Source organism: Leptodactylus fuscus, chromosome 2 (assembly GCF_031893055.1).
Source record: "Leptodactylus fuscus isolate aLepFus1 chromosome 2, aLepFus1.hap2, whole genome shotgun sequence".
NCBI classification, from domain to species: Eukaryota; Metazoa; Chordata; class Amphibia; order Anura; family Leptodactylidae; genus Leptodactylus; species Leptodactylus fuscus.
Genome location: NC_134266.1, coordinates 80,239,141 through 80,265,047, shown reverse-complemented (window position 1 = coordinate 80,265,047; position 25,907 = coordinate 80,239,141). Strand labels below are relative to the sequence as shown.

Here is a 25,907-nt window from a genome sequence, read left to right as displayed (position 1 = left end):
TAGGCCAAAAATGAATGGGCCTAGTCCGGGGGATGCAGCTGTAAGGCGGACACTGCGGCTCAATGAGCCACGGAATCCGCCTGAAGAAAGGGCAGCTCGCTTCTTTTTTCCGTGAGCAGCAACATGCCACTCGCAGAAAAAAGATCGCTAGCAGTCTCCATAGACCACCATTGTGAGGGGGCGGATTATGACGTGGATTCCTCGCCACAATCCGCCCCCTCTGTACTCGTGTGAACGAGCCCTATAGCTGCATTCATACACAATGCGTTTCCACCATAAGGCTGCTGCCATACGGTGCTCCTAGACACATATATTTACCTCTAATTAGGGGCAGCACATGTATTTTCATTGCTTGTAACGGAAAAGTACAGATATGTCACAGGAAATAGCAGTAAGCGCATGTGCATCTAGTGGCAGTACTCCTGTCTTATGGTTTGTGATGTATGACTTTAGTTTAGGGTTCGTCAGCCTTACAATTATTGACCGGCAATCCAAGGACCTAATCTGTGATTTTTTTTTTATTTTTTAACTTTAAATCAGCGCGCAAGAAGAAAAAAAAAAAAAAGTTGCCTACCCCTGCACTACATTGTCCTGAAGGTGAAGGCTAGCCTGATCACTGAGGTCCCACTACTGATCATAAGAACAGTGCAGTCCCCGTTTTAGTGGAGAAGTCGCCAGATGTATGTGCTGCTGCACAATGGGGACTGCTGAACAGAAGCAGAGTACAGTGTTTAATAATCTCCAGCAGTCCCAATAGAGTGACATGATGCTAAATGGACGGTCTACTCAAACAGGGGTCTTGTGATCAGTAAGAGGCCCGAATACAGGGACCTTCAGTGATCAGTCACCGACTGAAAGATATATAACATGGTGAAGGCCTGAAACAAAGGGAGGAGATTTACAAACTTTACTAAAAGAAAAACTGTCTTTGTTGCCCATAACAACCTTTCATTTTAGATTCTGGTCGTGCTGTGCTTAGTTGCCATGTAATAAAATTACAGTTTATATTTTAGACAGTATTCATAAATCTGCCCTGAAGCATATAAGGGCTCGTTCACACGGAGCACGAGGGGGCGGATTTTGAGGAGGATTCAGCGCCAAAATCCTCACAATAGAGGTCTATTCAGACCGCTAGTGTTCTTTTTTTCCGCTAGCGGGAACAAACCGCGAGCTGCCCTTTCTTCGGCCGGATTACGCAGCTGATTCAGCCGCTGCACCCCGGCTCGCGGCAGCACCCTCCAGACTAGGCCCATTCATTTGGGCCTACTTCGAAGCGGGAAGCCGTGACAGTCGCATTTTGAACCTATTCTGACATCAAAATCAGGTCCAAAATACGCGGTCCTAAATATGTTCCATTGAATAATGATTAGTGAAGATCTTCCCCCTCAAAATCTAGAATCGACCATGTCCCGTAACACAAGAAACTATAGCTATGTTTCTGTTCACATCTGTGATTCTGGCACAGCCGGAATTTCTCTAGTCCCCACCATTCCTGAGCAAACAGCGCTATTAGAATATTGGTTGCTGAAACAAACAGCACAGATTACTCAAGAACGGTAGGGGCTACAGAAAAAAAATATTACAACACTATAACGGCAACTATTGAATGATGCAAAGTATTGGAATTGAAGGAGGTGGTGAAAGGTCCTCTTCAAATTTGGGTTATACTTTGAGATAAAATTCTGGCACATTTTACTTACTAATCCTCTCCATATATGTTTTTTTTTATCCAAACAAATTAAAAACATTGATTTTAAGCAAAGATAAAGATTTGCATTGGAGCATAAGGATATAGTTTCAAATTGTATTCCAACATGCAGATGCTCTCTTTAGAAGCCCATGAAGTTCAGGAGCAGAAAAGTTTGAGAGACCAAATAAAAAGCCTTTTTGCCCTCTTAGGTTATGTTCACACAGAATTTTTTGTAGGTGGATTTTGACGTGAAATCCGCCTCAAAATCTGCCTACAAAAAAAGGCTCCCATTCATTTTAATGGGGGCCACTGGGTTTTTATTATTCCCACTAGCGACATGCCCTATGTTCCCGCGGCTGACTAAGCCACGGTGTCTGCGGCTCGAGACTCACTCCGATTAGGCTAATTCATTTGGACCTAATCAGGAGCAGGATGCAGTGTATCAGCATCCCATTGCAGCTAGCCACATGGCGGAAAAGGTTTCCACTTCCCTTATCGGGACACTCGGTATAGTGCAGGGTGGGCTCCAGGAGGTAGCTGTCACTTTCTTACACAATCAAAATGAATGGTGTGCAGTAAAGCAATCCAGTCGAAGACAACATTCCTGACTCAAAGCCTGTCATTGTTGGGGCTTGCTATATTTTGGTTTTGTCCTGCAAATGACTTCATATCTATTAACCTGAACTAGACAAGAATGCACCAGATTTTTCACAATGTCTAAGGCTGGATGATAAACCTGTTGATCCTTTAGACCAGGGGAAGGAAACAGCTGTGAAACTACAACTCCCAACATGCTCCATTCACTTCCATGGAAGTTCCAAGAACAGTAGAGCAAGTGTGCATGCTGGGAGTTGTAGTTTTACAACAGCTGGAGAGCCGTACGTTCCCTACTCCTGCTTTAGACTGTCTAGTCTAAGTTTACACCACATATCAGTTGGCTTACTTTGAGTCAGAATTTTACAACAGAAACTTCTGTTATTCAGCTTTGGAGCCCAATTTTTAAGTAAATTGTCATTTTATTCATACCCATGCGCTGTGAGGCTGAGCCTTAGTTTGCCTGGGCTTCAGTCTCTGTCCTAGATTCCCAGAAAAAGCACTTTTCCCCTCAGTTGCATATGAATAAAACGTCCACCTACATAAAAATGGAGCTCCAAATAGGAATAACAGAGGCATGTTTGGAAACTGTAGAACAACCTCTACAAGGTACCATGATTAAATTCAGAAATTTGCTGCTCACCAACTCCCTTTAAGCCATGCCCCTTTTCCCCTTAGCTACACCCCTTTTCTAGTTAGTTAGAAGAATGGCTTAAAACTAAATGCATCTATTTAAAAAAATTATTTACCAACTCCAAAATAAAATGAGCAATTATTTTTAATGTTTTTACATAATTATTGGTATTGTACAATTAATTAAATGTGGAGTCTGTTACAAATTTACATTCATGAGAATTCAATCACTAGGTTTTCTAGTAAAGCAAGGCTTTCAGTCGTTTATGAAGGAGTCAGAGTCAAAGCAGCCCTGCGTCACACACAAGGACAAAGAGACTGGGCTGTCACTGGCCAATGGGAGATTATGGGGGAAAAAGGAGAGTCAACCAATTTCAATACCCAATCATTTTGTCCTCAGGGTAGAGAAGCCGTCAGAGTAGTGTAGCAGTGTCTTACTCCACTTTTCACAAGTGTTCAGCCAACACCTACACAAGGTGTACGGGCACCCCAAGAACTAAAAGTTCTCATTTTTGTGTGGCCGCGAGTGTAAGTGGCCACAAAAAAATGGCCGCGGGCATGTGCAGTTGGCTCTGCCCGAGGCCGAATGGCAGAGCCAACTGCACATACGTAGAAGTTTAACCCCAGCGCTGGAAGAAGACATGGAGAGAGCCCGTTCCAGACGAAGATGGAGGCGGCGCTGGAAATTTCTCTCGCAGCATTAGGGACGACCGAGTGCTGCGAGAGAACTCATTTGAATACCAAAGAAAACCCGGATTTCTACCGAACGGCGGCGCGAAGAAGACATCTAAAGGTAGAAGAAGAATAGCCTTTCTTAAGGCTATTCCTACGTGTTAGGGAGAAAAAAAGGGAATCCAATGATAGGATCCCTTTAAGAAGTTCTCACAAATGGAGAGAACATTTCCTAAAGCACACTACCTCTGCTGCTGCAACTACATGAACTCCAGTGCCTATACAGCTTTTCTTGGGAATATCAGCTTATTGCTACAAAAAGCAGCAGCCAGCTGATGGGAAACTATGTAGTACTTTATTTCTAAGGAGTGTTTTCACTGTGGCTAATATAGACAGTGGTATATTGAGAGTTGGGGCTGAAAGATCAGCGGCTACATCCTGTCTATAGGAATGCCTGACAATGTCAGCATGAAAAACACGAATATATAAATCCCAGGAAATAAAGGAATTTATTATCTGCTAATGATATTGATGAAACTGACTCCGATCACTTCTGCTGCTCTGGCAATATAGATGATCAGACAGCAGGGTCTCAGCAGTCGCCTTATAGAGATACAGGAGGCTTTTTCTGGCTGAGGGTCTATTATTAGAAGATACCAAAGGAGTGGAGACACAGAAATAAGCGCAGACTAGCCAGCAATTCAATGACCCTATGGCCAGGGCCTGTAATAAGAGAGTGTGACAAGCATGCTGGGGCTTGCAGAGGAGTCTTTGGAGCGTCTACACCCAGCTATTACTAATAACATCCAAAGATCTAAAGAACAAGTACATTGATCCCTGCAGGAGATTTATACAAGAGACAAACTGCACTGGCTTAAGGTGTCCGTCCAATGTTACTGTAATGTACAATCTGATATTAGGTGGGAGAAAGGCAGTAAGTAACTAAGTATTGTGCACCCATTCATTAGTATATGGCTCTGTGCACAATACTAATATATATATATATATATATATATATATATATATATATACACACACACACATATATATATACATATATATATAAACTTTAAAACGGCCAAGCATCTTGGACTTCAGATGGGTCATTCTCTGAAGGAGGTAGTCATTGTCATTGTCTTAGACGTTAATGTAATAAGTTAAAACAACAAATCACCAATCGATCTCTACTACGACCTGTTGGCCTAGTCAGGGCTTCTATTGATGGGATACAGATCTATACAGTAGTCCAAGCATCTGTTGCATAAGACCAGCCTTACATACCCCTAGAAGCAAAAATACAGGGACAACACTTCACCTACATTAGACTCCCAGTGACGTGTGGTTGAATGTAATCTATTGTCCCGTGTAAGAAGCCAGTTGACAAGAAATCCCAAAAATGTCTGCTCCCGGGATCACTACTGTATACCAAGCTTTTTTCACCTAGATGAGGGTGTTCTTCAGTCATAACACTACTAGGAGATAGTAGAATACAAAGTGCCTCTCCATCCATTTTATCACCTGGTTTTCCTTTGAGTTCACTTGGCTCTATGTAATATTAGTGCTCACACATGCAATTTTTAGGGAATGACATGACTGGAAACAGTAGAAATAAAAAACACTTTTACTACATGTGTGAATTTAGCCTTTTAGAGATTTCCCCCAACCTGACCACTAGCTTGGTTTACTTATAGGGGATTTTGCCTGAAAAGAAAGCACAGTCCTAGGTGGAGAACTCCTTTAAATTAGACCTTATGATAAATATTTGTAGGGACAGGCCTGAATTTAGGAGACATCACAAGAAGGTGTGGGCAGCCACACATTTCTGGCAATATAGAATTACATAGTACCTATTTTAACTCAATGGCAACCTTGTAATACATGTTGGGTTAAATCTGCCATGTTGTCCCCCAATGATAGTTCCTTAACAATCTAGATGTAACGTTACAATATATGTATGTAACTGTTATACTAACATGAGTGATAGTATAATCATCATATAAGACGAATACAAGAATTGACCTCAGTCACTGGATAATGTAGTGCACACTTTTCAGTCAGTTATCCTATAATGGCCCCTATTCCTGCAGGTATAATCCTACAGTGTTAATTACATCAACGTCCGACAGATTTTGGTGGGACGGACTGACAATCTAATCTGTAATGGTGGTTTCCCTAATTCCTCCAATGGCTGATGTCAAGGGAAGAAAGGATCGGGCACTTGGAATTTTACATGACTTGGTTTAATGGGTGATAAACTCCCAAATGTCACTTAAGGTATTCTCCTCCCAGTTCACACATCCTCAGTAGAGCCAAGCATGGTTGAGAATACAATAACAATCGGGTGATGGAATGTACCAACTGCCAGTATTAAAGAAAAAATAAAAGGAACCCATGAGGACGCCGATAGCTAAATAGGATGTCCAGGAAAACAAACAACGATCTGCTTTTCTTTTTTGAAACAGCGCCACCATATCTATCCACGGGTTGGGTCTGGTATTGTATCTCAATAGAAGAGATCTAAAAGGCAATACCAAAGATAATGTACGCCCTGATGTGGCACCTGTATGGCACGCTTTCTGCGATATGCCAGACAATGCCTCTAAGCTACCATTACCCTGAGCCAGCCAGTCATTAGAACAGACATGATCACTGTGCTAAGTGAATTATTGAAGGCCATAGCAGTACATATGGCTTATTTTACTGCAAACGGGTGGAGGTCGGAGTGGTCACATATAACTCACAAATAATAACCCCTAACATGGAAATACTGTGAAACCTATAAGACGATTAGATTTCTATCTATAAAAATAGATTGACCATAACAAGTAACCCCCAAAACACAGGTATCCCCAACATTACCCTGCGGACTAACTACTACAGAGCATAGCACACACTACAGCTGCTGACTGGTTGCCACAGAAGGCTGCTGACAGCTCTATATGTTTGTAAACACGAGAGCTGTCAGATCTGACAATAGAACATCTGCCAGGAGTTGCTGACACTTGTAGTCCGCCCGTACAGTACACCTTACTAGTCACGCATGTTATGCACGTACACTAGAAACAACCATTAACCAGTGAATTGCCGGGCCCAGATATTAATTGCTGCACCCAGCTCCGCCTGAGTTCAGGCACTGAGGGGTTAAAGACACCTGGTCAAAGCAAAGAGAAGCCCCAACAGCAGGGTCTTCCCCCTACCCCCCAGAGGTAAGCGACACATAACACAACCGCAGCTGCTATTTCCCCAAGGGCTATTTACCTTCTCCTCATCAGACACCCGATCCTCGTAGTCTGCCATCTTGGCTCCAACTGGCCCAGCCCCACTAACAGGGGAACGCAAAGCACCGCGGGAAGGGAGGGGAACTTCTGGTACAGGCCGGAAGTGGGGATACCGAGCGGACGCCATGTTGGTAGAGTCACAGAAGACCGAGCTGTCCCACTGTAATTCTCTGTGTTATAGGAGTCACGCGTCCTGGCTGTGTCATTGTGGTAAAGGTCGGGCCCGGCCTGATTACTGTACATGAGTGTCACTGACTGTATCCCTAATAAAGTTCATTATATTAAGTTACCGACATCTTGTATTAATCACAGCGCCCCTGACTGAAGGGAGCGGCATAGGGTAACCAGTCTACCCCAGGTGACACATACACAGACTGCGATGAACCCCTTCATCTCCCCGCCAAATTCCCACATGCTGTCCCCGACCAATCCCAAACCGTGCTCCGCCCAGTCATCTGCCAAAGCGGCCAGGGGTAGAAAACAACAAACATGGCGGAGTGTGCGAGCGTCCGTGCCTCAGGGCCTTCTCTGCTGACTCGGGTGAAGGGCCGGCTGTGCAGATACTGGGTGTACGTGTGGCTGCTGCTCTTTGTGACAGGGCTGCTCCTGCTTTATCACTTCAGAGCGGCGCTCCGTCTGTACGAGGCTGTAGTGACCGGTGAGTGCGGCTCGGCTTAGGAGCTTCTGGGCGCTCTGTTGCCTAGCAACCGGCTCCAGGTGCGCGGAGAGGTGGGGAGGCTGTGGTGGGACTACAGAGCCCAGCGTGCCCTGTCAGTTCTGGGGTATACAGAGTATGGGCGCCCCATGGTGTCCCTACACGCCTGGGTCTTCTAGTCATGTACATTGTGACAGCTATTCAGAGCTCAGCGTGCCCTGTCATTACTGGCTGCTGGGGTATACAGAGTATGGGCGCCCCATGGTGTCCCTACACGCCTGGGTCTTATAGTCATGTACATTGTGACAGCTATTCAGAGCCCAGCGTGCCCTGTCAGTTCTGGGGTATACAGAGTATGGGCGCCCCATGGTGTCCCTACACGCCTGGGTCTTATAGTCATGTACATTGTGACAGCTATTCAGAGCCCAGCGTGCCCTGTCAGTTCTGGGGTATACAGAGTATGGGCGCCCCATGGTGTCCCTACACGCCTGGGTCTTATAGTCATGTACATTGTGACAGCTATTCACCTACCTGAATGGGGACACAACTAGTTACCTGGAAGAAGCTGCCCCTACAGAGCAGTCAGGTGGCAGCTGCCATTCTTCAGAGGCCTTGTGCACACTGTGAGGGGCAGCTGCTTCATTATGGCCTAATTGTAATCATCACAGACGTAACTGGAAGCTCTTGGGCCCCAATCACTAGGTTCTATCTATAATAATGGCGTCAGCTCATGTTGTAGAGAAGCCTGAGGCTCCAGGGTCCTGTCGCCGCTGCTACCCCTGCACCCCCTATAGCTAGCCCCCTGATAATAATGAAATCCAAAGAGCTGGCGATATAAAGTGGCCTCAGCCAAGTGCCGGCTGCTGTTCACCTACATGCCAGGCCACTTCTGTGCTTCTGCTCCTATGAAACGCCATCTTATGCCCTTGATGGGGCAGCTTGTTTAACTCATTGCTGTCAAGGGGTTTTTTGATATTTTGCAACTGGTTGACAGGACAATTTTCACAACTCTGGTAAAGAAAAACACTCATATTCCGCCTGTGTGACCATAGTAAAATACCGTGGGCATTGTCTTTAGTCTGTATACCACATAGTTGTTGGGGCATATTGAGGCTGAGATTGTCAACTTTGTGACTTCGGCTCCTATTCCTTATTGTGTCTTTAACCTTTTCTATTACAGCCAGAACCATGATCTTTATAGTTTTAGGTCAGTGATGGCGACCATTTTAGAGACCAAGTGCCCAAACTGCAACCCAAAACCTACTAATTTATCGCAAAGTGCCAACATGGAAATTTACCTTAAAGGTATCCTATCAATAAAACTCACTTTTTTCTGCCTAACACGTAGGAATAGCCTTCTTCTCCTACCGTTAGATGTCTTCTCCAAGCCGCCGTTTGGTATATAATTTGGTTTTCATTGGTATGCAAATGAGTTCTCTCGCAGCACTGGGGGCGCCCCCAATGCTGTGAGAGAACTCTCCAGTGCTGCCTCCATCTTCTTCAGGAACGGGTCTTCTTCCGGTGGTGGCTTCAAACTTATAGGCCTCAGGCAGCCGATTGCGCATGCCTGCTGGCCACGAGAAAATGGCCGCTTACAATACTGTGTAAGCAGCCATTTTCTTGTGGCCAGCCGGCATGCGCAGTCGGCTTTACCCTAGGCCTGAGGCCTAGAAGTTTGGAGCATCGGAAGAAGATGCGAAGAAGAGTTGTTCCGGAAGAAAATGGAGACGGCGCTGGGGAGTAAAGGGATTCTATAATTAGAATCCAGTATTTTACAGTCCTATGAAAAAGTTTGGGCAAACCTATTAATCTTAATGATTTTTAGTTCTAAATATTTTGGTGTTTGCAGCAGCCATGTCAGTTTGATATATCTAATAACTGATGGACACAGTAATATTTCAGGATTGAAATGAGGTTTATTGTACTAACAGAAAATGTGCAATATGCATTAAACCAAAATTTGACCGGTGCAAAAGTATGGGCACCTCAACAGAAAAGTGACATTAATATTTAGTAGATCCTCCTTTGGCAAAAATAACAGCCTCTAGTCGCTTCCTGTAGCTTTTAATCAGTTCCTGGATGAAGGTATTTTGGACCATTCCTCTTTACAAAACTATTCAAGTTCAGTTAAGTTTGATGGTGGCCGAGCATGGACAGCCCGCTCTCAAATAATCTGAAAACAAAGATTGCTCAACATAGTTGTTCAGGGGAAGGATACAAAACGTTGTCTCAGAGATTTAACCTGTCAGTTTCCACTGTGAGGAACTTAGTAAGGAAATGTAAGACCACAGGGACAGTTCTTGTTAAGCCCAGAAGTGGCAGGCCAAGCAAAATATCAGAAAGGCAGAGAAGAAGAATGGTGAGAACAGTCAAGGACAATCCACAGACCACCTCCAAAGAGCTGCAGCATCATCTTGCTGCAGATGGTGTCACTGTGCATCGGCCAACAATACAGCGCACTTTGCACAAGGAGAAGCTGTATGGGAGAGTGATGAGAAAGAAGCCGTTTCTGCAAGCACGCCACAAACAGAGTCGCCTGAGGTATGCAAAAGCACATTTGGACAAGCCAGCTTCATTTTGGAAGAAGGTCCTGTGGACTGATGAAACAAAGATTGAGTTGTTTGGTTATACAAAAAGGCGTTATGCATGGCGTCCAAAAAAAACAGCATTCCAAGAAAAACACTTGCTACCCACTGTAATATTTGGTGGAGGTTCCATCATGCTTTGGGGCTGTGTGGCCAATGCCGGCACCGGGAATCTTGTTAAAGTTGAGGGTCGCATGGATTCCACTCAGTATCAGCAGATTCTCGAGAATAATGTTCAAGAATCAGTGACGAAGTTGAAGTTACGCCGGGGATGGATATTTCAGCAAGACAATGCTCCAAAACACCGCTCCAAATCAACTCAGGCATTCATGCAGAGGAACAATTACAATGTTCTGGAATGGCCATCCCAGTCCCCAGACCTGAATATCATTGAACATCTGTGGGATGATTTGAAGCGGGCTGTCCATGCTCGGCGACCATCAAACCTAACTGAACTTGAATTGTTTTGTAAAGAGGAATGGTCCAAAATACCTTCATCCAGGAACTGATTAAAAGCTACAGGAAGCGACTAGAGGCTGTTATCTTTGCGAAAGGAGAATCTACTAAATATTAATGTTACTTTTCTGTTGAGGTGCCCATACTTTTGCACTGGTCAAATTTTGGTTTAATGCATATTGCACATTTTCTGTTAGTACAATAAACCTCATTTCAATCCTGAAATATTACTGTGTCCATCAGTTATTAGATATAGCAAACTGAAATGGCTGCTGCAAACACCAAAATATTTAGAACTAAAAATGATTAAGATTAATAGGGGTGCCCAAACTTTTTCATAGGACTGTATTACTAACACGTAGGAATAGCCTTAAGAGAGGCTATTCCTGTCTTACCTTTAGATGTCTTCTCCGTGTTGCTGTTCGGTTATATTCACGGTCCCCAGCGCTCAAACAGCCTTGGGGGCTTCCCCTGTGCTGCTTGAAAACTCTCCATCCCCGCCTGATCTTCTTCTGGCACGCCTCTTCTTCCGGTGCTGGTCTTCTAAATCCCATGCATGCAAGTCAGCTCTGCCATTGGGCTTCGGACAGTTCTAACTGCGCATGTCTGTGGCCACAAGAAAATGGCCGCAGACATGCGTAGTCAACTCTGCCCGAAGCCCGATGGCAGAGTCAGCTGCACTGGTCTTCTGTATATGCCAGGCATGCACAGTTAGCTCTGCCATGCCTGGGGTTTAGAAGATCAGCGCCGGAAGAAGAGGCGTACCAGAAGATGATGAGGCGGTGCTGGAGAGTTTTCAAGCAGCACAGGGGACGTCCCCAGTGCTGTTTGAGTGCTGGGGACCACCTCCAGTGCTGAAAGAAAACCGGGAATATCTACCAAATGGCGGCGCAGAGAAAACTTCTAAAGGTAGGAGAGGAATAGCCTTTCTTAAAGCTATTCCTATGTGTTATTATTAAAATACTGGATTCTAATTATAGAATCCCTTTATTAGATCTAAGAGTGCATTAGGGGTACAACACCCAGGACCTCTGCCAATCAGTGTGGTACTTTTGTGAGTGTCCTCACTCCTTATGTATTTACATCGCACAGGAACTGTTTTATATGTAATGTTATTACAGCTTATAATAATAATTCCTGTCTGCTATAAAACATATATTGTGTGAAGTGAATAGCGAAGGACCCCCACACAGTACAATCTGCTTCACAGTGGCCCCCTCGAGCTGCTCCATGATAATCCCACGAAATTTGTTTCGCTACCATCATTATATCCTGGGATCTCCTCAAACCCCAGCGTTTAATAAGCTGAAGCCCGGGGGGAGGGGAGTAAAAATAAAAAACCTATTCTCTCCTTGCCGCTCTTCTCCTGGGTACCTTCACTCCAGCTCTCTCCAGCATCCTCTTTGGTACTCTTCTCTCTGTGAAAGGCAGTGTTCCCCAGAGGTTAGGCTACTATTGCTAAGTATTGCTGAGGACCTTTCAATTAACATGTTTAACGGTTGGGGAACCTGGCTGTCCCTTACTGCTATTATAGTATTGCGGGGCCCCGGTCATCTCCAGCTGGCCGGTGGTCCCCTACCCTTCTGGTAGCGGTCGCACTCCCTGCGACCACATACAATTGAAAAGGTCACTTGCTCACTGGGGAATCTGGGACAGCTGTATTCCCTGCTAGTGAGCGTTCGATGTGTGTGGGCTGGTTGGAGCCTAGAGTGCTCTGTGTCCCCCCTTTGGCACAAGTACTATAGGTTAGCCTTCACGATTCTAGGTGATATACAGTCTGAGATACAAGGGCCTATGTTTTACATCTGAGTCTACTGAAGTGCCATCCTTGGAGAATGAGATATGTCCTGGGCAAAAATTAACCTGGCAGTCCACAATATACCGTATTTTCCGGACTATAAGGCGCACATAAAAACCTACGATTTCCTCAGAAATCGTAAGTGCGGCTTATAGTCCGGTGCGCCTTATATATGGATGGAAGCAGCGGCAAAGTCTGCGTGCCGCTTCCGTACATACATAAAAGGCACCGTAAGGGTGCATTCACACTACGGAACGCCGGCGTGTATCACAGCCGTACACGCCGGCGTTACAGCAGGGCTGCCGGACACTTCCTATTCATTTCTATGGGAGCCGGCATGCGAGCGCTCCCCATAGAAATGAATGGACAGACACTTCCCATTCATTTCTATGGGAGCCGGCATGCAAGCGCTCCCCATAGAAATGAATGGAAAAAAGCAGTCCATTCATTTCTATGGGGAGCGCTCGCATGCCGGCTCCCATAGAAATGAATGGGAAGTGTCCGGCAGCCCTGCTGTCACGCCGGCGTGAAACAGAACGTGAAACTTACCGAGCGGTGCAGGGCGGGCATTCAGGCCTCTTCTTCCTCCGATGTCCTGACCACTTCCTCCGGCGCTCGCTAACTGATAATGGCCTGGGCGCATGCGCAGTAGCCGTAGTAGAAGCATTATGATATTGCGCATGCGCCCAGGCCATTATCAGTTAGCGAGCGCCGGAGGAGGAGGACGGAACATCGGAGGAAGAGGAGGCCTGAATGCCCGCCCACCCTGCACCGGTCGGTAAGTTTCACATTCTGTTTCAGGGTTTTATTTTAAAACGGGGGGGGGGGGGGGGGGTAGTTTAATATAACTTTTATGGTTGGGCTCTATCAGCATGATTTTGCTGATAGAGCCCCTCCTCGCCTGCCGAGCGCTTCCAATAGAAGCGGCTGGCACGCGGGGGTTAAGCGGCCACTGGCAAAGTCTGCCTGCCGCTGCTTTCAATAACATATAATGCGCACCGGACTGCGGCTTATAGTCTGGTGCGCCTTATATATGAACCGAGACGGACTATAAGGCGCTCATGGGCAATGCGCCTTATAGTCCGTAAAATATGGTACTATATGTCAGTGGCATCCATTCTCTGATGCTGATTCAGAGATTGCAGACTTAGGGTTTATTTACGTGCTTAGTAGACATGTAATGTTTTATTCATCACAGACGGCACATGGGTTGTGTTGTCTGTGTTTGATCCATTTTTCATGTCTGTGAAATGCGGATCAATTTTTTATTTTTTTTTCCTTTAGTTTCTGTACTTTTCATTATGCCTTGGGAATTATTGATATTGTATAATTAATTAGACGCGTAGTTTGTTCCATGTCTCTACATTTTTTATGAATTAGGCCGGGTTCAAACGGGGAAAGGGGGGTTTGGTCTGGATTTTGTCATGGAATCCGTGTCAAAATCTGGCTCAAAAAACCGCCTCCCATTGAAATCAATGGGTTCCTTTTTGTGTGAGCAGTTTATTCCTGGTCGCAGAAAAAAGAAGCGACATGCCCTTCCTTGAGTCGGATTCCGCGGCGCGACACTCCTTCCCAACTAGGTCCATTAATTTGTGTCTAATTCGTAGTTGAATGCCACGACTGGATGCCGATGCACTGTATGCATGTTTTCTGGCCACTTAGGGTGCATTCACACTGAGTAAACGCTAGCTTATTCTGAACGTAAAACACGTTCAGAATAAGCGGCGTATAAAGCAGCTCCATTCATTTCTATGGGAGCCGGCATACGAGCGCTCCCCATAGAAATTAATGGGCTGCTTCTTTCACTCCGAGCAGTCCCATTGAAGTGAATGAGGAGTGCCGGCGTGTACGCTCCGGCATGAGCAGAGCTTGCCGTATACGCCGGCACTTCTCATTCACTTCAATGGGACTGCTCGCAGTGAAAGAAGCAGCCCATTCATTTCATTTCTTGGTGTACTGACATATGCACAACATGTAGCCATTGCATTGCATTTAGCCTTCATTTTGTGGCCTATGATTCCATTTTTCTTAGTACTAAAAGACCATATTTTAACAATCACTTTAAGTCAAACTAGTGTTGATGCTATATAGTGCTTCATGTTTTCCTGTTTTATATGTTAAATCCTTTTTTCCTTTATGAAATTATAAAATCGGAAATCATACAATTGCACAAACTATATGTATACCATTAATATTTTGCAATGTGAAAAAAATGAATTGCCATCATTTCACATATGTATTGTACATCCTTTTAAAGGCCAGTTTCCCACTAATAAAATATTTTAGGGTTTTTGTTTGGTTTATTGTTTTATTTTACTGAGCTAATCAAGTGGAATTGCACAGGTCTCAGTATGCCATCTACTGGTGTGTTGTATAATGACACAAAATGTTCCTTTGTTATATGTACTTATTTTAGACTCAGACCTTTCCTTCACCCCCCCCCCCCATATTGAACCACTTGCACGCTTATGTCACCTCCACCTCAAAAACATCTCCAGAATACGCCCTTTCCTCACCAGAGATACACTAAAGACACTTATTGTCTCTCTGATTCATTCTCGCCTTGACTACTGTAACTCCTTACTAATCGGTCTTCCCCTCACTAAACTCTCCCCTCTACAATCTATTCTGAATGCAGCGGCCAGGCTCATCTATCAGTCTAGACGCTGCAGCGATGCCTCGGGTCTGTGCCAGTCGCTACATTGGCTGCCTATTCAATATAGAATAAAATATAAACTTATCACCCTCATCCACAAGGCTCTCCATAATGCCGCACCCCCATACATTTCCTCCCTCATCTCTGTCTACCGCCCAACCCGTGCTCTCCGCTCACTCAATGACCTAACACTTACATCCTCTATTATCAGAACCTCCCACGCTCATATACAAGACTTCTCCTGAGCTGCACTACTTCTCTGGAATGCTCTACCCCGGACAATCAAATTAACTCCCAATTTCTACAGCTTCAAACGCAAACTAAAGTCACATCTTTTCAGCCAGGCCTATCACAATTCCTAATGTAAACCCTTCCGTACCGTAATTAGAATCCCCAAAATCTAACCCTCCTCTGTTCCAGCTCCCACATTACCCCACATGATGCCATTTCAGGCTAATTTTATATGTCCAAGCTCCATCCACATGGCAATGGACACGACTGATGACGGCTCATAAAGTTTTGTTTGTGTAATGACAGTCACCTCTACTACAAAATTGTCTGACCTCTGCATAAGCAATGCTGCCCCTGCTACCTCTTGTGTCACCCCCTCTACCTCATAGATTGTAAGCTCTTGCGAGCAGGGCTCTCAGTCCCATTGTGTGGAATGACTTTCTTTGTTATGTATCTTTCTGTCTGTTTGAACCCTTACAAATTGAACAGTGCTGCGGAATATGTTGGTGCTATATAAATAAAATTTATTATATTATTATTATTTTAGGTGATTTTCACACCAAGTTTGTGGTATGCTGTAACTGTGATTAATATGCTGGGAAATGCTCCTGTTTCCTCACACTTTTGTGGCATCAACAAGTGGCAAAGATTTCTTAGTGATACCCTGCAGAGTCCCACCAAAACCACAGTCGAAAAACCTCCACTGTATCTGAATATAGCCTGAAGAATAAACATATGCCCATTCACAGTACTGCTTTGGCAGTGGGCATGTGAGTCACTGAGATTGTAGATTTTACTGTATATTCTGCAACCCATGTGAAATGTCTACATTTTCGTTTATTTGTTTACTGTTTAGCAAAATACATATTGCACAGAGATATATATATATATATATATATGTTTTAAGAGGGTGATGGGTGAGTTTGTGGGCTAGAGATTCTGGATATTGTGAACTATGGACATGCATACATTTTTGTTTTTTTTCTAACTGGCTTCTGTTTTTTTCTGTTTTAGTGACTGGATTCATTAACACATTGACTCCAAAATTCTACGTTGCTCTTACAGGAACATCATCGCTCATATCTGGGTTAATCTTGGTAGGTATAGTCATACCTAGGGCTACTTGGAAAATATTGCCAGATATTCATTTTTTAATACACAACTGTGATTCACAAAACTAAGGACAAGTTCACACTTACAGTATGTGATGTGGTACAATGCTGCACAACTACTGTTAATGTTGCAGATATTGTAATGAAAAAAAATATAAGTAATGTGCTTAGAGTTGCTTCTGAGGGCACTGCTATATAATCAAAACAATATCTTCTCTTCTCTCCTATTCCCTCCCCAGTCACTGATACCTCTCCTGTTATATCCTTATCATTGAGCAGAGCCATGCCTGAAGGACTATAAACAAGACAGAAATCTATGATCCGTAATTAAAGAGGACCTTTCATGGTTTGGGGCACAGGCAGTTCTATATAGTGCTGGAAAGCCGACAGTGCGCTGCAAAAAAAACCTCACACCCTATGCATCTTTGTTCATGAAAATATATTAAAAAAAAAGTTGCAGGCATCAGAATGTGACGACATTGAGGAAAAAAAAATAGCGAAGGTTTGGATTTTTGTTAAGGGGTTAAAATTAGAGATGAGCGAACACTGTTCGGATCAGCCGATCCGAACAGCACACTCCCATAGAAATGAATGGAAGCACCTGTGACGCTGACTTTGCCGGCCGGAGTCACAGGTGCTTCCATTCATTTCTATGGGAGCGTACTGTTCGGATCGGCTGATCCAAACAGTGTTCGCTCATCTCTAGTTAAAATGTAAATAAAACCATGTACATTTGATATTCCCGGAATCCTATCAAGATATAGAATGCAGGTGACATGTTGTACAAAACAAAGCCCGTAAGAAAGTTACATAAATGCACTGTTTCTCGAATTCCACCCCATTTCCGAATAGTACCATTATGCAGAGCCCTCCTATGGCTCTGTGAATGGAAAAGTTATGGGTTTTGGAAGGCGGGAAGTCAAATAGGAAAACTGAAAAATGCTACCACTGGAAGGGATGTTTAGTTTTAGCCTGATTTTGGCAGAAACTGAATGGGTTAAAAAAACAAACAAACTAAAGTTGCTTATATTGTCCCCTTTGCTTCAAAATGAAAATGTCAAGAAAAATAAAAGCCTTGCTAAACAGGTTGCACTTTATACTTCACCAACTATTCTGTGAATAGGGGATACGTCTGATGGACCGACTGTTGGGATCCAGTTTTTACATCTCAGAGCATTGCTGATATTTTTGTAAAAACAAACAAAAAATCCCTCATGTAGGTGACCATATTCCAAATGTAGAATTAATAATGCAGTATGTATTGTCTGCTCTGGTCACGGTTAGTGACAGTCACGTCTGATCTGAGTCTTTGTTGCGTGGGACAATAGTTATAAACTGGAAGCCCTCAAGGTGGCGCCACATTGCCGTCAACGAGTTCCTGAGCTGCGTTCTAATGACTGATATCCTATAGCAAGGATAGGGAACCTTCGGCTCTCCAGCTGCTGTGAAACTACAACTCCCATCATGCTGCATTCACTTCTATGGGAGTTCCAAGAACAGCAGAGCCAGTATGCATGCTGGGAGTTGTAGTTTTACAACAGCTGGAGAGCCGTACGTTCCCTACCCCTGTTCTATAGCATGGCTATGTTGTCTCATACCTTTTCTTTAACCAGCTAGTGGACATAGAAATGTAGAATTCAGTTGCAAGGAAGACTAGCCTAGTAGTGAGCAGGATGTAAGAAGCCGGAGAACATTTTTGATCACTGATAACAAGATTGACATTGATCATTTACCTTAACTTGACCGTGTTTATTTGTCCAGAAAACTCAATGCCAATAGCAGTTCCATCATTTTCTGTGGGCTTTGTTAGACAATAGACCAGTCTACTCTACATACTACAAAGTGATACAAAAGTCAAATGATCCCATTACAGAGGTCTGAATAAACCTTTATAATAGGATAAGATAAGACAATCCTTTAGTTGTCCCACCATGTTGGTGTATTATACGGTTTGTAGAAGTGCCGCAAATCCTCTCCCAGTTGTAGATTTAAGGACCTGTACTAGGAGCATGGGGATCTATAATGCTGATAGTTTGGGTCATATTTTTATATACTGTCAGGGTTTGGGGTTGCTAGGTGGGGTGGCATAGACACAAAAGTCCAGTTTCTTTAGTCCAAAACAAAGGTAGAGTTTTATTTTCACTCAGAAATATAGTGCAGCAACAAAAGGAAACAATAGAAAAATAAATACCTGCCCGGCTAGGCTCTAACTAAACATAGGATAGGTTACCTCACCTAGAGTAACAGAAATCCAAAAAGCCAGTAGAATCATTCAGGACACAGTTCCAAAAATATGACTTCTCTCTTTGGCTCTCCAGCCAAGATCTGCTGCTGGAGCTACTTCTTAAGCCTCCTGGATGAGCAGTTTCTCTGCAGCTGAGTCGCTGCCGAAACATCCCCAAAGTGTGGACTGGAGGGGGGGGGCGCGGTGGAATGACAGGTCCCACGACCAACCTACGTGTCATTCCTAAAAATCCAGCCCAATACTGAGCATTTACTAAAATGCTCAGCAGACAAAAGTTGTCTGCTGAGAACAAACATGCCTTCTGGAGTTTTCTCATCTCACCCACCTTGGTAGTCTGGGTGAGATGTACACCCCCTCCATTACCTTACCAGCCATCGGCTTACAATAATATATACAGAAAAGAAGGAATGCTTGAAAGTTGCAGTACATTATACAATCCTTAGTCCTAGGATGTCATATTACCGATGTGATTTGTATTATACAATGCCTTTACCAGGCCTTGGGTTTCTGGTGACATACAGAAGTGTACAGAGTTGTTGGGTTTTTTTTGTTTGTTTGTTTTGTTTTTTTGTTTTGTTTTTTTTGTTCATGTGTTAATTCTTTGAAGATCAAATTTGCAGCGTGGGAAAAAAACGCAGCACAAAAAACGCATCACAGTAGTTTCCTCTTCAGACTTTCTGCTTCAATTATATCGCTAGAATCCCATCCACTATACAGTGACTGTAAACACCGCATTTTTGGCAGGGGCTCTGGCCTTCTAGAGTATTCTTCAATGGGAGGAAAGAGCTTAGCAGCACACAGAATGGAGAACCATAATGATTTTGAATGGTGCTCTATAAGATCTGTTTATACAGCCATGTCCGTACAGCAGTGAATACGATGAGGATAGTGTCCTGGACCTGGAAATCCCGTTGTATTTATTTATTTTTTTCTATAAGTTTATCTGTTACTTAATGAGAGGGCTCAATTAAAGTCAATGTTAAGCAGGATTTAGTATGATTCATTAAATTATAGGTAATATTTGAGTAGACAGAAGGAGCTTAAGGGGCACTTGGACTGGAAGATGAGCATCTACTTATTATTTTAGTAATTCAGATAATTGGCTGTAATTACCTTATTACTGCTCTTCTTAGGAGGAGGAAAACAGAAGGTTATTTCACTGTATGTGGGTGTTTACTGCTGGAAATATTGGTTCCGAATTAGTGGAGCAAGAAATTTGCCAGTCTCTCATTCATTTTAATTTTTCTTTTTTTAATAATTAGATGAATGAATGGTTTGTTAAGTGGATGAAGGGTTAATGAAGGAGCAAGTTATTACTTAAAAAATGATAAAGGAGTGCTGAGAACATTATTGCATTCTTCTCACGCTGAGGAAAAGCCATCACTTGTAGGAATACCAAGTGTATTGTAATTTCTTCATTAGACTGAGGATACACATTGTGGAAAAGCTGCTTTTTTTTGTTTTTCTTAAAGCCAAAACCAGGAATGGCTCCAAAATGAATTGGAAAAATCAATGAAGAAAGTATACTCAACCTTTCTAAATTTATTCCTGGTTTTGGTTCAAATAACCACAGCAAATTCTGTAACAAAATACTCGGCTTTTCCACAATATATGGTGTCAGCCTTATTGCTTTCTAATAGCTTTCCTTGCTATTTAACCCCTTCCCGCCAATGGCATTTTTTGATTTTCGTTTTTGACTCCCCTCCTTTTAAAGCCCGTAACTTTTTTATTTCTCCACTCTCAGTGCCATATGAGGTCTTAATCTTTGCAGGACAAATTTTTCTTCATGATGCCATCATTAATTATTCTATATAATGTACTGGGAAGCTGGGAAAAAAATCAGATTCGGATGGATTTGAAGAAAAAATGCATTTCTGCAACTTTCTTACAGGTTTTGGTTTTATGGCGTTCACTGTGCAGCCAAAATGACGTCCCCTGTATTCTGTGATTCGGTACAATTCCGAGGATACCCAATTTATATGGTTTTATTTACATTTTTACCCCTTAAAAAAAATCCAAAACTGTGTTAAAAATTTTTTTTTTCTAAAAGTCGCCATATTCCATGTAGCATAGCCTGCTATAGAAGCAAATTAATGACAAGCTGTGGAGCCTTCACAAGGTTCCTGGATGTCATAGTAACGTGACGTCGGCGCCGGAGCTTACTCCGGGTGCCAGCGATCACCAAGAAAATGGTGGCTCCTATGCGCCGCCAGGAAAATGGCGGCTCGGTCAGCTTTGACCGAGGTGCCGGAAGAGTTAAAGCCTCCGATTGGTCCGGGGAGGCATTAGCGCCAGTTGTCTACTGTGTAAAGCAGTAGACATCCGGCGGCTGCCATAGTTACACAACCGGCATGCGCCGTACTATTACGGCGGATGTCGGGAAAGGGTTAAAGGGATTCTATCATTAAAATGACATTTTTTGTCTCTAACACGTAGGAATAACCTTAAGAAAGGCTATTCTCCTACCTTTGGATGTCTTCTCCGCGCCGCCATTCGGTAGAAATCTTTTTCTTTGTATGCAAATGAGTTCTCTCGCAGCACTGGGGGCGGGCCCCAACACTCAAACAGCACTGGGAACGTCCCCAATGCTGCGAAACAACTCTCCAGCGACGCATCTATCTTCTTCTGGAACGGCCTCTTCACGCATCTTCTTCCGGCGCTGGGGCCAAATTTCTACGCATCTACCCTCGGGCAGAGCTAACTGCACATGCCCACAGCCATTCTTTTGTGGCCGCAAGCGTAAGCTGTTCCAGATGAAGAGGCCATTCCAAACGAAGATGGATGCGGTGCTGGAGATTTTTACCGAACGGCGGGACAGAGAAGATGTCTAAATGTAGGAGAAGAATAGCCTTTCTTAAGGCTATTCCTACGTGTTAGGGACAAAAAAAGGTCATTTTAATGATAGAATCCCTTAAAAAAATAAAACAACAAAAAAACTGTAATCAAACCGTAACTTAGACACAATGTGTCAATACACGCTTAGGGTGAATTCACACTGAGTAAACGCTAGCTTATTCTGAACGTAAAACACGTTCAGAATAAGCGGCGTCTAAAGCAGCTCCATTCATTTCTATGGGAGCGGGGATACGAGCGCTCCCCATAGAAATGAATGGGCTGCTTCTTTCACTCCGTGCAGTCCCATTGAAGTGAATGGGGAGTGCCGGCGTATACGGCAAGCTCTGCTCATGCCGGAGCGTACACGCCGGCACTCCCCATTCACTTCAATGGGACTGCACGGAGTGAAAGAAGCAGCCCATTCATTTCTATGGGGAGCGCTCGTATCCCCGCTCCCATAGAAATGAATGGAGCTGCTTTAGACGCCGCTTATTCTGAACGTGTTTTACGTTCAGAATAAGCTAGCGTTTACTCAGTGTGAATGCACCCTTAGGGTGCATTCACACTACGTAACGCCAGCGTGTATCACAGCCGTACACGCCGGCGTTACAGCAGGACTGCCGAACACTTCCCATTCATTTCTATGGGGAGCGCTCGTATGCCGGCTCCCATAGAAATGAATGGAGCTGCTTTATACGCCGCTTATTCTGAACGTGTTTTACGTTCAGAATAAGCTTCAGTATACGTAGTGTGAATGCCCTCTCAGATTATATTCAGATGACATTTTTTTTCCTACACTCGAATTTCAGCTGCAGCTTCACACATGCAGTGACTTGCTACAGTTTAGTGTGTAACCTGCCTCAATGAGGGCCACATTACTTGACATGGATTTCTGCTGCAGACTTAGTTTGATATGAGATGGGTTTGTACATGTGGTAACCTGCCACAGTGTCTGTGCAGTATCTGCTTCAATAAGTGACATATAGCAAGTAGCAACACAATTGTCTACAGGTTTTGTTTGTTATTGCAGCTGAGACCCATTCACTTTATTGACTCTGAGCTGTAAAGTCAGGTTCAATCTGTGAGCGGGTATAGTACTATTTCTGGAAGAGCGCAGTCATGATTTTCCTGTTACATTAAACAGCAGACTTTGGTGTAAATGCCGTGTTCACTAACTCCTTATATGTTTCTCTTGTCTTTTAGATTTTTGAATGGTGTTACTTCCGGAAATACGGCACATCTTTCATTGAACAAGTATCTGTAAATCATTTACGTCCTTTGATGGGCGGGATCGATCCTGGAGCTTCTGCAGAGGGTTTCTTCCCTAGTTCTGGAGACAATGAGACTAGCCGGCAAACGCTGTCAGGTGACTATCAGTGACAGAAAATAGCACGTGCATTTCCTAATACTGTCACGTCCAGCACATAAATGGAACAATTAGCATTGGTGTCACCGGCATCACAAAATAGAAAGCATAGGCTTGCTATTCTTACAAAGCAGAAGTTCCACAGTATAGTTTCCATCTGGGGTCACGGGTGTAGCGTGAAGTGCAATGACTCAGTGTTGCTTAGTTGGCAAATCTCATGCTTTCTGCTCCTCAAGACACCTAAAAAGCTGCAAATGCTGATTTGTGATTACTTTGCTTTAATTAAAGACACCAAGTTTCAGAAAGTAACTAGATTCATTTTTCTAATATATTGCAGTAATCTATGTAAAGCTTAGTGCAAATCTACTTTCCAGGATGTAATTAGGAATACAGTGCCTCTGTTCGCTGTCTCTTAGGAGCGAAAAAGGTTTGTAAGTCTCCATATGCCTGTAAAGGTGCTCACTCCCTAAGGAGTGTTATTATCCCTTGAACCTGGTCTATAGTCTCTCACCCTGCCAAACTAGTATCTCTACGCTGTGTTGATGAGATCGAACAGTGCTGTCCACAGCTGGGAATATGTTCCTTTTGGAATAGAAATACTAGTTTGGCAATAATCCCTGCACCATGTTATTAGGTTTATTGAAAAAAGTCATACATGATGTTAAGGGGGCTGTCCTAAGAGACAGCGAACAGAGGCACTGGTTTCCTAATTACATCCTGGAAAACAGATTTGCATACAGTACAGACCAAAAGTTTGGACACACCTTCTCATTCAAAGAGTTTTTTTCTGTATTTTCATGACTATGAAAATTGTACATTCACACTGAAGGCATCAAAACTATGAATTAACACATGTGGAATTATATACTTAAAAAAGTGTGAAACAACTGAAAATATGTTTTATAGTCTAGGTTCTTAAAAGTAGCCACCTTTTGCTTTGATTCCTGCTTTGCACACTCTTGGCATTCTCTTCATGAGCTTCAAGAGGTAGTCACCGGAAATGGTCTTCCAACAGTCTTGAAGGAGTTCCCAGAGATGCTTAGCACTTGTTGGCCCTTTTGCCTTCACTCTGCGGTCCAGCTCACCCCAAACCATCTCGATTGGGTTCAGGTCTGGTGACTGTGGAGGCCAGGTCATCTGGAGTAGCACCCCATCACTCTCCTTCTTGGTCAAATAGCCCTTTCACTGCCTGGAGGTGTGTTTGGAGTCATTGTCCTGTTGAAAAATAAATGATGGTCCAACTAAAGGCAAACCGGATGGAATAGCATGCTGCTGCAAGATGCTGTGGTAGCCATGCTGGTTCAGTATGCCTTCAATTTTGAATAAATCCCCAGCAGTGCCACCAGCAAAGCACCTCCTCTTCCTCCATGCTTCACAGTGGGAACCAGGCATGTAGAGTCCATCCGTTCACCTTTTCTGTGTCGAACAAAGACACGATTGTTGGAACCAGAGATCTCAAATTTGGACTTATCAGACCAAAGCACAGATTTGCACTGGTCTAATGTCCATTCCTTGTGTTCTTTAGCCCAAACAAGTCTCTTCTGCTTGCTGCCTGTCCTTAGCAGTGGTTTTCTGGCAGCTATTTTACCATGAAGTCCTGCTGCACAAAGTCTCCTCTTAGCAGTTGTTGTAGAGATGTGTCTGCTGCTAGAACTCTGTGTGGCATTGACCTGGTCTCTAATCTGAGCTGCTGCTAATCTGCGATTTCTGAGGCTGGTGACTCGGATGAATTTATCCTCCGCAGCAGAGGTGACTCTTGTTCTTCCTTTCCTGGGGCGGTCCTCATGTGAGCCAGTTTCTTTGTAGCTCTTGATAGTTTTTGCAACTGCACTTGGGGACACTTTCAAAGTTTTCTTAATTTTTCGGACTGACTTCATTTCTTAAAGTAATGATGGACACTCATTTTTCTTTACTTGGCTGCTTTTTTCTTGCCATAATACAAATTCTAACAGCCTATTCAGTAGGACTATCAGCTGTGTATCCACCTGACTTCTGCACAACACAACTGATGGTCCCAACCACATTTATAAGGCAAGAAATCCCACTTACTAAACCTGACAGGGCACACCTGTGAAGTGAAAACCATTTCAGGTGACTACCTCTTGAAGCTCATCAAATGAATGCCAAGAGTGTGCAAAGCAGGAATCAAAGCAAAAGGTGGCTACTTTGAAGAACCTAGAATATAAGACAGATTTTCAGTTGTTTCACACTTTTTTGTTAAGTATATAATTCCACATGTGTTAATTCATAGTTTTGATGCCTTCAGTGTGAATCTACAATTTTCATAGTCATGAAAATACAGAAAACTCTTTGAATGAGAAGGTGTCCAAACTTTTGGTCTGTACTGTATATTTCCCATAATCCCCCAGTGGAGCGAAAATGGATTGTGCGTCTCCATACGCCTGTAAAGGTGCCCACTCCCTAAGGAGTGTTGTTATCCCCTAAGCTTAGTGCAATGATTTCTTTTTTTTTTTTTTTTTTTTTCCCTCCAGATGTCTTCAAATACATTTATAAGTAATATTATAGTAGCCCTGTCCCTGACATATTTTCTGATGTCCTATTGTCACAATTTAAATACACTTTTTATGTTCACCTTGTAGTTTTTATTGTTCCCAATTCTGCTGTTGTTCTTGGTATATTTTTATAATGGTTGGAACTCAATTTCATCAGAGAAAGAGCTTCACTGCCTTCTCATGAACATACAGCTAATAGGTGCAACTCTAGTCACCACTAAAAAGAACTGAGGGCCCCATACACATTACAACAAAGTTCACTAAACTATCCAAATTGAGTGGGACCAGCCAATTAAATATGTATGGGGGGCTCCCAACCTCCCACAGATAAGCTAGTGTTCTTATATAATGATATACCATTATTATCTTCTATTTACGTATTAAGTTAACATATGGTTTTTTTGCCTTTCCAGAGTGCAAAGTGTGGAGGAACCCTCTTAATCTTTTCCGAGGAGCTGAATACAACAGGTAATTCACTGTTTCTGGCAGCAAAAACACAAACCCCAATGTATTCTAGCCAGTTTCAGGCAAGGACACTCTTTTGGCCTCCACCTGGTAAATGGAAGCCTGTGCTCCTGAGTAATACAA

The 25,907-nt window shown here is 43.4% G+C and overlaps 2 protein-coding genes across 2 annotated transcripts in view; one reads left to right on the top strand and one right to left on the bottom strand.

Moving 5' to 3' along the window:
• Positions 1-6,913, bottom strand: part of CAPZA1 (capping actin protein of muscle Z-line subunit alpha 1) — a 47,589-nt gene extending 40,676 nt beyond the window's left edge. The window contains exon 1 of the mRNA XM_075264067.1: positions 6,848-6,913. Within this exon, the coding sequence (XP_075120168.1) occupies positions 6,848-6,886 (39 nt within the window). The 5' untranslated portion in view covers positions 6,887-6,913. The remainder of the gene's footprint in view (positions 1-6,847) is intronic.
• A 430-nt stretch (positions 6,914-7,343) lies between these two features.
• Positions 7,344-25,907, top strand: part of ST7L (suppression of tumorigenicity 7 like) — a 109,389-nt gene continuing 90,825 nt past the window's right edge. Inside the window, exons 1-4 of the mRNA XM_075264064.1 lie at positions 7,344-7,525; positions 16,263-16,345; positions 22,644-22,806; positions 25,733-25,787. Of these exons, the coding sequence (XP_075120165.1) occupies positions 7,357-7,525; positions 16,263-16,345; positions 22,644-22,806; positions 25,733-25,787 (470 nt within the window). The 5' untranslated portion in view covers positions 7,344-7,356. The remainder of the gene's footprint in view (positions 7,526-16,262; positions 16,346-22,643; positions 22,807-25,732; positions 25,788-25,907) is intronic.